A 13,774-nucleotide genomic window follows, 5' to 3' on the forward strand; every position below is an offset into this window, starting at 1 on the left:
GTACGAGGCTGGTGGTAGTCTTTGATCAGGGATTAAGCCTTGTAAATAAGCAGAAGATAATCCTATTTTATTGCTCTGTTTTGTAAGGATTTGGTTTTCTGTTGCTGAAAGTGTGCAGCAAGGTGCTGGTTTTACCTGTTTACCTTCTGAGAAATGAAACCTCAAACATTTCACTCGCATGGCATCCAATACCAGATCGCTTCTCTTGGATTTGGAATGGCTTCCTAAGTGAAAGTGTCTCAATGGAATTAGTTTGTATTTAATAATTTTCCCAGTTTATAGGCCAAATCAATATTGTGTCAATGCAGGCAGCATCCGAAGGCTAGCTGGGATCACCTTACTGTCATGGGGTTTCCTTTTGTGGAAGAGACAGCCTTTCTGCCTGTCTTTGTTCTTAAAGGTAACAAGGAGTTTTGGGAGGATGTGGAAGTGTGTGTTACTTGTGATTTTGTATATTTTTGGGAAGTTTGTCTGGAAAGTCATGCAGTTGGATGAATTACAAAGAGGATTCTCTAAAAGCCAGGTGGCTCAGAAGCAGCATTCCCACCTGTTACCATTTGCTTAAAGACTGATGGAATAGGTATGTGAGAATTTTTGCTTTTATATGGAGAAATTAAATGTTTAGCCCTCATAGTTTAAAAAGAAAAGAAAAAAAAGGGGGGGGGAAATTAAAAAGAAAAAGAGGCCAAGCTCAAGAATCTGAAGGAAGTGTGGAGTAAACATGTTTTCCTGGTTAGACCCTGTAAAGCTTTTACAAGTACAGTAGCAAAAAAAAATTGTGTGTGTCATTTGTTTTGACACTCCTTTTCCCCCTACACTTGTGCTTGATACTGGTGATATTCTTGGTAGTTCCTGGGGAGAGCTGCAAGGGAAGTACAGGTGACAAGGACATCTTAAGGACATACTTGAGATGGTGTTACCCAGTAATACTATAGGGGCCTTAATTTAGCTGAAAAGTGCTCTTGTCTCAAGGAGTTAAAATTATGTCTGGAGCTGAAAACTTAAAGAACAAATAAAGTACTTGTTCTTTAACCAGAACAAGTAGATTAAGGCCAGCAGAGCAGAAGGAAGGACTGGAACAGTAATAGTTCTGTTTAGCTCTGAAAAACAGCTCCTTGAGAAGGTTATTCAAACAGTTCATCTGCAGCTAAAGGTAAAGTCAGGCAATATGGGAAGAGAAAGGGAGTGTCAGGGATGCACATGCCAGCAGTGTGGGATTTACTGGCAGCAGAGGGCAGCCACATCCAGTGCTGTGCAGCTGGCAGGACCCATCCTGCCTCAGCTGGGTCTGCACTCACAGGCTGGAGATCTCGCTCCAGCTCTGGGATTTTAAATGCTCTTGGCTGGTTGAATGCATGCTGCTTCTTAATATCTGACTAAAATAGAAACACTGGGGGGTTTTAGAAAATCGGGTTTTATAAAAATTGCAGAACTCTGTTAATCATTTTCATGTTAATTTATGACTTTTTTTTGGAGAACTACATGCAAGTTTAAATTTGATCACCTTAATGTTTGAGAGAGACCTTGAATAAATTCAGGTCTCTTTAAAATCTGTGTGGAATGGAGAATGTGTATTACAGTAATTTCTCTTATGTACATAAGCAATTGGAAACCTTGGAGAAAAGAGAAAAAGGTAAAAATTAGAATTTCACCTTGAAATGGTACTTTCAAGCCTCTGAGTTTGAAAGTGAAAGTCATAGTAATTTCTTACTTGAAGTCTATAGTAATATACTATTTTCCTAAATATTCTTTACTGTGTCTCTAATGCTGACAGTCAAACCCACCTTATAATGAGTTTTTTAATACTGAATAATGAAAGCTTGACATGAGGCTTTATTTGTCTTCTTTCTTTTCAACCCTGGTTATTTTAAGAAAGTAAACAGCTTGGATGGTAGAAAAGCATGGTGGAATTGGAAAATGATGATTATCAAGATGACTGTAGTGGTCCCTCTAGTGGAAAGTCTTTTAGTAGTGATTCACTATTGATGCAGGGAGCCCTAGGAATAATGGGAATAATGTGGGAATAATGTGCAATGACTCTGATTCAGAAGGCTGAACAAATGCTTTATTAAGCTATACTATATTATATAGCACTACATGCTATACTGTACTAAAACTGTATTAAAGAAAAACCTGTGACCCTTTCAGACAGTCACAACACAGCTTTGACCTAATTGGTCAATCAGTCAAAAGAACCATCACCAGAGTCCATTTAACAAATCCCTTTTGGTAAACAATCTCCATAACACATTCTACATGTGCCAAACAACAAGAACAGCAAGTAGAGGTAAGAATTGTTTTCTCTTCTCTCTCTGAGCTTTCTCGCTGCCTTCCCCAGGAAAAATCCTGGGAGAGAGAATTATGTCTCTCTCTTTTCAAAGAGTATGTGAATACCACAATTCACCATTATGATGTGCATTTGTCTGAGCAACCAGGAAAGAGAGCTCTAAAGATCTGGATCTGTCTTCATCATCTTTCAGAGTACTAAGTTACTTCACCAATTTGCTATATCTTTGATTTGCTTTCTTTGATTCTTGCCAGGTACCCTTGGCCTTGGCACCTTAATTTGATTGGAAGGGTGGAGGGAAGCAGGCAGAGAAAAGAAAGAGGATAGAAAAGAGCCTCACTCTGCATGTGTGAATTAGCCATCAGGTCATGCCTGTCAGCCATTTGGGATTCCTTGTGTTCAGGGCAGAGTGACACTTTTGTGGAACAGTGTGTCTCCTCTGCACAATTAATTGAAAACATCCTCCTGAGCACAGGTACACGTTCATGCCTGAAAGGACTATTGTTAAAATATGAGTGAAAGAATTATTTGCAGCTAATAACATTCAGTAATGAAGTTTACATAGTGGAACTAATAAATGGAGAAATAATGTCTGAAAAGCAAAAATCATACTGAGTTACTAAATTTCACATTTCCCATGTGACTGGAATTTCAGCAAAACCGCAATTTCTCAGAGGAAAATCAGATTCCAATTTTGGACCCAGGCTGAAAGCAGAGATAATAAGTATTTTGTAGTATTTAGGTAAAACCTCATGTTTAAGGAAAGCAGAATTAGGCGTTCAGGGAACACCTGCACTTGTAAACAAGATGTTTAGGTAACAAAATAATGTCTTACGTTGAGCCACTACATTTTGCTGTCTCTAAGCAACATTGTCCCAGCAATAGAAGAATTGGCGAAGAGTGGAAAGGGGGAGAGTGTTGGATAAAGAATCTCCCAGAGCGGGTGAGGACTTGGTATACTGATTCACTGGTACTTTTCTCATCGTTTCCTCTAGAGGTGCAGGAATGTGCTCCCTCATCCCGTCTCTCTTCAGCTAATAATGGCTTTATTTTCCTCTCACTGACAGCTGCACTGTATTCCATTTCTAAATTGGGAGCATAGGTAAGATTTCATGGCAGTCTTCTCGACTGATGGCCATGCCCTTGGGTGTCACACTTGTCATCATGTAACCATGATACTGTTTGGCTTATAAAAACAAACCAGTTCCATAAATATTTAAAGCAAATGGTCTTTTTTTTTTTAACAGATATCTGGCTTTTGTTGACTTCTGCTGTTTTATCCCTTAAAAAGGGATCCAGTAGAAAAGCTGAAGAAATCCCATTTGATGCAGAATTATCAGTCTCCTGTATTCAGCGTTCTTTCATGAAGAAAGAGATAATGATCTTGTATTTCTTGACTTTAAGCTGCCAGTGTAACTGATTCCTCTAGGAGGGAGTATTCCAATAGTTTCTGCATATGAATATGAAACACTGCAAATACTAACTTTTTTCCCAAGTTGGAGAAAAACAAAAGACTGAGGTTTTTTTCCTTTATGATATTTGCAATGTTCAGACTGGTTTAAGAGGAGGGGACATTAAAACCAAATGCTGTGATATTTTATCACTTTTTGAGTTCTACAAAGCAGATTGCCAGAGTGGTTTTTTACAAAGGCAGTGGTACATCCCATTAATAACAATAGCCTGCATAAATTGTAGTAAGAAAAACAAAGGGTTTGAATTGCATAAAACACATTCAGGCTTGCAGAAGTTTTGTGGCTTCCATCAGAATAAAAATAAGATTTCACAATGTAATGAATTCAGAGGAGTTTAAGAATAGCCAGCAGTGAAGGGGTTAGGATGTTCACATGATCTGTGAGACTGGCCTTCTCCTGAGGTAGTGCTTCAACTCTTCCACAAAGGATGATGTGAACATGTGGGAATTCATGTTCTGTCTTGAAACTCAGGGTTTTTGTGGTTTGGATTTGTTTTTTTTTTGCAAAAATGTGGTTACAGAAGAGGTGTTCTTATGCAAAAAGAACAGTGCTCTTTTACTTTAATAATATTGTATATATATTGTAGAAAGTGACTTCTTGCCATTAACCTCAGGAGCTAAGCTGTGATCAAAGCTGTAACTGTTTTAAGCAAAACACTTGCGCCACAATCGAATACACAATGATAGGCTGATTTTTTTTTTGTTGTTGTTGCACTGAAATAAATAAATGCATAGGGGTGGAGATGAAAGTTTTTTTGTCTTAGGAAACATTCAGGAAAGGTATGCAAGATGGTGAAATGTAAAAATTATAAAATCTGTTTGCTCTAAAAGCTTAAGCTGTGTATGGAAGGAACAGGTCTAGGTATTTCTTTTGAGAGAAAAAAATAGATGGAGCTAAGTGCGGTGCTAAACCCAAAACTATTCAGCAATGTCCTATTCCTCATCACTGTTCTTTCTATAAAATAACTAGCATGGAACTGCTTTTATAAATACTTCTCACGAAGTTGTATGAGAAGTGAAGCTCTTGAAACTTGATATTTAAAAAAACAAAAAAAGAGGGGATCACTGGCTATGCAAAACCCCTCTCCTCATCAATTACCAAGTAAATATTTATACTTTGCAGAGTATATTTTTTGTATAAGATCTGGGATCTGTGTAGCAGTGGGAGTCCAGTCTCCTGTAAGAACCAGTGTGCGGTGAAGGTATACAGTGTCAGTTGACAGGCCTTTCTTTTTTTCTGCCTGAAAATGAATTTTAGGTTTTTATGAGGACAGAGTGCAGAAAATGAAAGTGAGGTTTTTAAATAACCACCTTGTAATTACTGCTCTTAGGGGTATGTGGGATTTAGTGTATCTTCATTACTATACTAATATATGTACCTCTGGCAAAATAAAAGACAATTTTATCTCCAGCTGCAGTATTTCTGGAAGGATATGTGTTTAAAAATTTAAAATAAAAAAGTATAGCTTGCCCTCTGTAGAGATACACAAATGCAAAAACTGGACAACAGCACTGACTGTTCTCTAGTTAGAAATTAATAGGAAGCAGTGTCAGGGTTCCACAAAGACTTCTGCAGAGGTGCTTTAAATGTGTGGAATCTACAATTTGCTACTCTCCAGGAATTCAGGAACAAATTAAATTTGGGCTCTCTGTTACCTGTATATGGAGGGTGGCAAGGCACTTCCCATGATACTCAATACTAGTGCTTATTAGTGCCATAAGTTTTACTTACACAAATGCATCTTACTTCCCATGCTTTCAGGTCACCAAACTCTTTCTGTGGAACGAAGTTTAAAAATGCTAGTTTAAATCTCCCCAGGACTCCATTGCAAATATGCAGTTGCCAGAGCTTCAATAGGAATACCTTAAATATTTCAGGTAGTAGGAAAGTCAATGATACTAGTTCAGTCATCTTCCTGCAGAAGGGAAAAAATACAGTAGATGCATAATATTGCTCTTACTGACAGACTGGATTTGTAATGTAGTCTAAGATCATGTATTGTACCATGTATGAAATGCAGTAATGCTTTATGTGGATGCACTGGTATCCCACAGTGTATACTTTTTATTTATTTTTTTATTAAATTTAGACACTGAAATAAAATCATCTGTAAATGAGCCCAGTTCTCTTCTGTTTTGAGCAGTTGTGAATAAGGAAGTAGAAAATTCTTGGTGTTCAGAAAGTGTTCATTCCCTTTGCTGTCTCTTTACAAAAATAAACTTGTAAAGAAATTGCAGCAGCTAAAGAATCAGTAATGAATAATAGATTCTTCTTTCCCCAGTTTCTAACATCTACATATAGCAAGCACATCGTGCCTGGAAGACAATTTATGTTTTGCTTCTCTACCTTGTAGCCTTTTTTTCATCAAGCCTTGGGAAATGTGGCAGCTTCTGCATTCTGCTGATGGAGTTCTCTCTGTCAGGCTGATTAGGCCTGACCTTCACTGGGTGGGATTTACAATTGCCCTGTTCATCTGTTAACACACATTCTCCTGGAAAGCTAGTGCATGGTGTTATTGGCAGGGAATGTTAAATTATCTGTATCCTACTTTAAAAAGGTGGGGACAAAGAGTTCTGTCAGCAGCTTAATTTATGCTTAAATCTTTGTGACTGTATTGAATTCTGCAATAAGCTTTAACCAGGAACAACATATACAACAATACTACTACTACTAATATAATGCTTAATATTCTGTGATGGTCATGTTTTTTTCACTCACTGATTTGTCCAACATTCTCTGCTTTAACTGATGTTCATGTCTTCCACAGCTGTGGTGATGTTGACAGTCACTTATTAAGCTTTTCCTTCTAGAAACAGCTTTTGGTTGTACATTACAATGTTCTGAACTGCTTTTGTGTTGGCTATAGTTTAACTGCCAGTCATTCAAAGTAATTTTTTATTCTCTGTGTCTTCTGACTTGTGTGAAATATGTTTTCTAATATGAGTTAATTTGTCTCGTAAAACTGAACTTTCATTGTTTTCTTTATAAGCTACAGTTATGTAGCTAATATTCAGTTTAGTTCTTATTTGGAAGGATCCTTTAGATTTTTAATCAGGAAAGTCCAAATTAGAATTGAGCATGTTTTAATTTGTTTTCCTTTCCCTTTGAAATACTTTCTAAGAGATATACAATTCCAGCATAAGGAATTATCAATGTTGTGTATTTTGACCAAAGCTGATATGGAAATTACATTTGTACAGCTACTGCATGCAATGTAACCAACTTATTTCTTATTTTTGTAGATGCACAAGAAGTTTGTTTAGGTTCCATGCGCTGTCCTGGATTTGCTTTGTGCCCTTGTAGCTTCCTTTGTTTTCTGCTTTATTTCTCTCTGTAAAATGGACAACCTGTAGCAGGGTATCAGGAGAAATGTGTAGAATATTCTCAGTTGCCTCAATGCTGTTATTATTGGAGTGAAACGCAGGCATGCTGCCTGTGGTATCAGTCTGCTACTAGTATCTCAAATGATAGCCAGGACAGAAATTTAATATATTATATAAATTATGTATATTTCCATCCAAAATCTGATACTAGAGTGAGATGTTTACTATGAACAAAAAAGACCCCAATTATTTTGCAGACATGATGTTTGCCACTCGCGCTCTTTCCTTCACCTAGGTAGGGTACGTGCCCTCCATATGTGACTGATTCATTGTGGCTTTAACCAGAACTGAGTGATCAAAGCCAGGCTTGTTAGTCTAAAAATTGTGCAAATTAGTTCACCAAGCGTTGCAAGTGCTAAGCACACACACCAATTAAAAAAATGTTCTAGACAACAATTTCACATTTTTGAAAGTAGAATAGGTTGGGTAATTTGCTCTAGCTGAAATGATAATTTCTTTCCTGTGAATATGTGTGTTGGTGGGAATCAATCTGATTGAAACAGAGTACCAGTAAACTTGTTTTTCTGCTTTCAGAAACCTCTCAAGAAAATAATTTAATTTAGTATGGTATTTTGCTTTGTACTTGAGCCATTTGTTTATTTTTTATTAAAAGGCAGTCTATTTAAAAACTTGAAATGCGCTCCTCTCTGCAAATGATGCGAGCATCATTAAGCCCCATTAAAATAATTCTGTTTAGAATAAGTCTTCAAAACAACTGAAAATGGAAGCAGAAGAAGAAGATACTGATTAGTGCACAATGCAATGTTTGAATGTGTCTGTAAATCAATATATCCTATTGTGCTGGAAGAGCGTGGTTTTAGCTGTGGATGATGTCCTCTGCTAGGTTTGTGTAGAGGCATTTGGAAGATGCCTGTGCTGTTAAACAAAAACCTACCTCAGTCTCCTTGAAGGATAATAAATTACATCCATAAGCAGCAGGCAAATTTCCTGCTAGATTACCTTGTGTCTGTGCTGATCCCTGATGCTGTAGACAGTAAGAGCCCACTGATTGTGCCTGGGCTGATTGCAGCTGAGGAAAGAATTGCTGTGCTACTGCTTGCTTTGATGTCTGCCTGGTCCTCCCTCCCAAACACAACTGAGCTGTTTCTACCAAGCTTGGAGGTAGCTAGGCTAAAATTGGTCCAACAGGAGCTTGGTATGGGAAACAGGGAAAATTGTGCAGAATTTGTCCATCAAGAGATGGAGTAGGGTATTTCCTCAGTGTCCTGCATAAGGTTCCCCTCTTCTCAGTTAGAAATGAGAACAAAATATGGAGAAACTGAGTAGGGCACTCTAATTCCGTTGTACAGGGAAGAAATGTAAGGGAGGAATATCATAAGAAAATGCAGAAGGGTGGTGAGGTCTGAAAATGTCACCCTCTTCTCTGGTTTAGTCTTACATATGCAAAGGGGAAGGAGCAGGTGGGTGTTTGGGAAGTGAAGAGTGGAAAAGAGTCCTGACAGACATCAAGATACCTGTTTGTGTACAGACAATGTTTTGGAAGAAGGCTCCTATCACTCATGCTCTTGTTGTGTCAGGCCAGCCAACTCAAAGTTGTGCGTGGCCTAAACCCAGTACAGGAATAACCTAAGTGTCCAGCTCTCTGTGAGTTTTGGAAAAATTGTATTAATGCCTGAATCACAATTTCCTTTCTCATGGTCTCAGATTTGAAGTATTCTAAATTATTTTCATGTCATGCATCTTGCTGTTATGGTACCTAATGGGATTTAGAAGCAGCTGGAATTTGTCCCATGCTGCATCTCTCTGCACATTATAGTTTGCAGCAAACCACAGGGGTTTAGAGCCGGGCTAATACCAGTTCAGTCTTTCTTTAAAGTTTCATTATGCTGAAAAACACAGTAATTTTTCTAGTCAGATTTGTATATTTAGTTTTTTTTTTCCCTGTTTTGTGTTTTCCATCACTGCCACCAACCAGCAGAATGTAGAACCAAGTTGATCACTGCTTATATGATGCAAGGCATCAAAACACACCTGGCTTAAGATGGTCAGATATTAATAGAATATGTTAGTGGCTCCTGCAGCATTTTTATGAGAGCACACAGAATAAAAATTGCAAATAATTGCTGATTAATCAGAACACCAATAAAGACTGAAGATGTCTGTGTAATAGTAAACAATATTTTGGTAGGTCAGACGAGTGCCAGGTTCCAGTGGTCACCTCCATAAAACAGAAGATGGGGACTGGGAGTGGAGTGATGATGAAATGGATGAGAAGAGTGAGGAAGGCAAAGCTGCTATTTCTCAGGAAAAGGTATTTTTGTGCCAAGACATTTATACTCTAAAAGACATTCTGTCTTTATGTTAATGTTAGTATTTATGGATCTTTGTTGCATAAAGCTCATATCTCACTGCATTTGTTTTCCAGTCACGAAGACTGAAAGAGGAGGAGAATGCAGAGGTAAAAATGTCTTTATCAAATTTTTTTTCTTCCAAGCATTTGAGTAAAGGAATTTCTTTTTCATGTCTACTGTTAAAAATGAGAATTGAGGTGGGAGTAGTGTTCTGCAGCCTTGTATGGCAAGTGCTTGTGAGGAGAGAGCTGTTATGCCATTGTGCCTGTAACAATGAACTTCAGCACACAGTGGATAAGATGGATAGGAATTTAAAAGTCATGTTATGTTTGTGCCCAGGAAAATTTATGAAGATAGGTAATATGACTGTTTTTAATGAGTCTTTGTAACTAGATCACACTAATTGCTGTCTATAAGGGTAATGAAGGCTGCGTTGGAGTAGCCAGAACATCTCCAAATAATTTTTTCTTCTTAGTATCCATATCATGACATGTAGCTTATAATTAAAATATTTCCTTCCATACACAGTAAAATAGTTTAGTACTGAAGCATATTAAATAATTCAGAAGAATGAAATGCTATATAGGATTTCATGTCCTGTGCTAAGTGTGCTAAGCATTGCTGCTATAATAAATTGTTTAATAGGATTATGGCTTACAGGCTAAATGGTCTTTAAAAATGTCTGTTCCTTGGGTGGGTGACCCTTGCCACTTCACCTGCTGTTTTAGATTCTCTGATTTTCGTTGGTGTCAGAGAAATCTTCTAAAAACCTAGCAGCTTCCTGCCAGATTTAGTCCTGTTAGCTCCTGTGATGACCCAATGTCTCCATTGCAAGCCTAAGTTACACAGCTCTTTAGCATCTCAGATACTTGATGTAAGCAGGGTACAGAAAAAGGACTTTCACCACACAGTCTTACTGTCTTAAATGTTGAGAGTTCTACTACTTGTGACCTGGTTTATACAGGTAACTCATAATAAAATAGTTGCTTAGTTTATGAAAGAGGAAAAACCCTCTGCTTGAAGTCTTCTGTTGATTTTTGTTTCCTGAAATGCTCTAGCAGATAACTTGGAATTGAGACGAGTGCATCTTGTCACTGTTGGTGTGTGCCTCTTGGGTCTTTGGGATCCACATTCTTATATACTGGCATAACATGTCTGTTGAAGATGCAGAAATAATACTAGCTTATATGAATGAAAGGAATTTAATTGAAGCAGAGAAAACCCCGTTCTCATTTTAGTGATTGTGAAAAGAATTTTCCAAAAATTCAATTATGTTTGCTGAAAATACACAGACAATAAAATACAGATCTCACGTAACTTTTTTTAAAGTAGCTTTGATATGGAACTGTTAAAAAAAGTAAAATTAAATTTGTAATGTAAGTCTTTATTTTGGGAGGGCTTCTGAACCCTTTGTAACTTCTGAACAGGCTGTTCTGTGACTGGTGAAAATATGCCAAGTTGGGTAAGAAATCATAGTAGGGTAGAGGAGCCTGGTGCATTCTGTATGTAGGATACACTTTTGTTTGAGACTTTGTACAGATTTTAGTTGAGAGCTGGGAGGATATCACAGTGTGAGGGAGGAGTGATAAGGTGAAATATGTCAGTGTTCCTGATTTTTCTCTGTGGAAGACATCCTCTGAGCTTGATACCTGCTTTGATGTGCTGCTAGTTCCTTGCATATGGGTAGATGTAAGACTCCCTTAACAACCAAAACTGTTATGCAAAAATAATGTGAGTAGAAGTTTGGAATTCTTACTGTGTGCATATTATTCAGTAGGTAATTGTTGCTTTGGTGCAAGGTGGATTATAAGCTCCTACACTCAGTGCTTTAATGCAGGCCTTGTTTATTACTTGTTTCTCTGTACTTGAAATATGGGAATTTTACTGGTATCAGCTATATTATAGGCTGTGTACTGAAAATGTTTAAAGGGTTTCTGAGAGTTAGAGAATGTGTTAAATATTCTGTGCTAACTTCAAACTGTTAGCATGAAAAGTTTTTAGTGATTTGTTTCTTTCCCTTGGCATCCTTTACAAGACTTTTTGCTTTTTTCTTTAATAGTCTCAGCCTGCTGTTAGTGAGGAATACAGTGAAGTTCCATGTGCGGTGAATCTTGTCTTAAGATTAAGGTAAAAGATCCTTCTATTTATTTAGCTGTATTATCTTCATCTCTCTCATTGCTTTCATAATATTAACATAAAATGAGTGCTGAAGTGTATAATCTCCCAGTATGACCAGTATGAATAGTGTTTCTGGACTAATTGCTATCTTTTAATTGTTTACTGAAATAGTGTAAAATGAAAAGCAGAATATGAATGTGTCTTCAGGCTAAGTGTACCCTTCATTAAGTATTTTCTCTCTCTTTTTTTCCTTATAATGCAGAATCACAGTGAGAAGTTTTTAATGAGTTTCTTTCACACTTCAGCAGTCAGCCTCTGACAGAAATAAACCATAGCTGTATTACAAGTTGCCTACTCAAAATGTTTTTCACTGGCAAGTTTGATCAGCCACTGTGGAGAAGAGATGGGTATTTTAGAAAATGGATACAAATATGTTGTCTGACTTAAATTTTTACTTAGTCGAAATTAATGAGATTACCTTTAGTTAAAATTAGTTTATAACTAAGGTTTGAATTGCTTAATTATGCAGTCTAGTTCTTGGATAAAACTATTTCTTCATACGAAACTTTGATAGCTTTTTATGTGTATGATAGCTTTTTAAATGTTTTTTCTTAAAAAGCTTATTACCACTCACTTTAAAACTTGCTTACATCCAGTTTGTGTTGACAGGATATCTATGTGAGGTTGTAAATTCCTAATTATTGCTATGGAGAAAAGTTAAGTGTTACTGTTTTTTATGCTAACAAAAACATGAGAAGTCTGAAATAATTAGAAAATTACAACCAGTATGTTAGAAACAAATAGCAGATTTATGCTTAACAAATAGCTTTAAAACAGTAACATCAAAAATTGTTAGTGTCCTGTTTCCACTGTTTGTAAGCAGAAAAAAAAATTATACAGAATGAGTGCCAACTTTCAAAATCTAATTTCTTCGTTTTCTTTTCTAGTGGCAGCTGCAAAAAAAAAAGTGCATGGCTGTCAAAGGTTGTATACAAAAGAGAGGATTAATGAATTTTATTGTGGGAATGGGAAAGACTTAGAGATTATTTGGAATAATTTTAGTTGTCCAATTTGCATAACAGCCTAGTTATGCTATCAATATTCTTTTTCATCTCTCTGCTGGCAGGTAGATGAAACCATTTACAAACAGACCAATTTGTACTGCTGTGTGGATGTACCAGTGAGGTGCTTTGGGTATCTATAAATTATCATGAATCCCAGAGAGAGATTAGTGTTTTACCCAGTTATTTGCAGTGTTTGCATATTCAGAGGGCAAACATTTTAGACCTGCAAGTACAGTGAAACATCAAGAATTATGCTTTCAGTTTTCTGCACAAAGCCACAAGTGAAGGAGGACTGATCCTAGGAGACTTGAGTTTCTTACTTGCACAATGAACTTCTGTTCTTTTTAAGGATCCTCTTTAATTCATGGCTGGAAAAAATTCCCTCTCCCTACCTTCCTTAAAAGCAAGTCTGTAGTAATGAGGTTAATTTCTTATATTTATGAACATATAAGTAGTTATTGGTAGAAAGGGAAAAAACAAGAATTTCTGTTTTAGGAATCAAAGTTTCCTTTAAACAGAAAAAAAAACAGTCTTGAAAAGCAGATATGCTCTCGAGCCTGGCAACACTGTTAGCAGCATTGAAAAAACCAAAAATCTGATGTGTAATTTTGCAGAGTTTTGTTAATTTAACTGTCCTGCTTTTGAGGGAAGAATGCTCTGTGGTGCAGACCTCTGTCCCATGTAAGCTTTGTCTGTGTCTGGTCTCAGTGGTAGGAGGAGGGCAGAGTTATAAATCTTGGCACAGGCTTTGCTTCTGCTGGCAGCCTGAGCATGTGAGTAGGGTCAGAATGTGTGTGTGTGTGTGTGTGTGTGTGTGTGCATGTGTTTGGGAGAAGTGCAGGGGTGTGGGCTGCTCTAAGTAACACACTTTTCTTTTGTTTGGCACTTTGTGAAGGGCTGATTTGACCGTGGGGGCTACAAGCTGCCTATATCTCTGCCCAGCAACAGATTCTGAGACAGTATTTAGAATTTCTTTATATTTACTAATGTAAAGGCAAGAGTTATTTTGCTTATGGAACATTCACCAAAGCTCAGGTAGCCACTTGCTGTCTATAAGTATTGTCTTTAGCAAGGTACCTTTGGTAGCACTTGAGTTGTGCTTCCTGTTCACTCTTGACCCTTTTCACTGCTTAGACTT

At 37.1% G+C, this 13,774-nt stretch overlaps 1 protein-coding gene across 8 annotated transcripts in view; it reads left to right on the forward strand.

Moving 5' to 3' along the window:
- STK39 (serine/threonine kinase 39) overlaps positions 1 to 13,774 on the forward strand; it is a 78,697-nt gene that overhangs the window by 33,662 nt on the left and 31,261 nt on the right. For all 8 annotated transcript variants that reach the window (XM_064434589.1, XM_064434588.1, XM_064434590.1 and 5 more), the window contains 3 exons: positions 9,292 to 9,414; positions 9,529 to 9,561; positions 11,514 to 11,581. In XM_064434589.1, the coding sequence (XP_064290659.1) occupies positions 9,292 to 9,414; positions 9,529 to 9,561; positions 11,514 to 11,581 (224 nt within the window). The remainder of the gene's footprint in view (positions 1 to 9,291; positions 9,415 to 9,528; positions 9,562 to 11,513; positions 11,582 to 13,774) is intronic.

This window comes from Passer domesticus, chromosome 10, assembly GCF_036417665.1.
Source record: "Passer domesticus isolate bPasDom1 chromosome 10, bPasDom1.hap1, whole genome shotgun sequence".
In the NCBI taxonomy this organism is placed as follows: Eukaryota; Metazoa; Chordata; class Aves; order Passeriformes; family Passeridae; genus Passer; species Passer domesticus.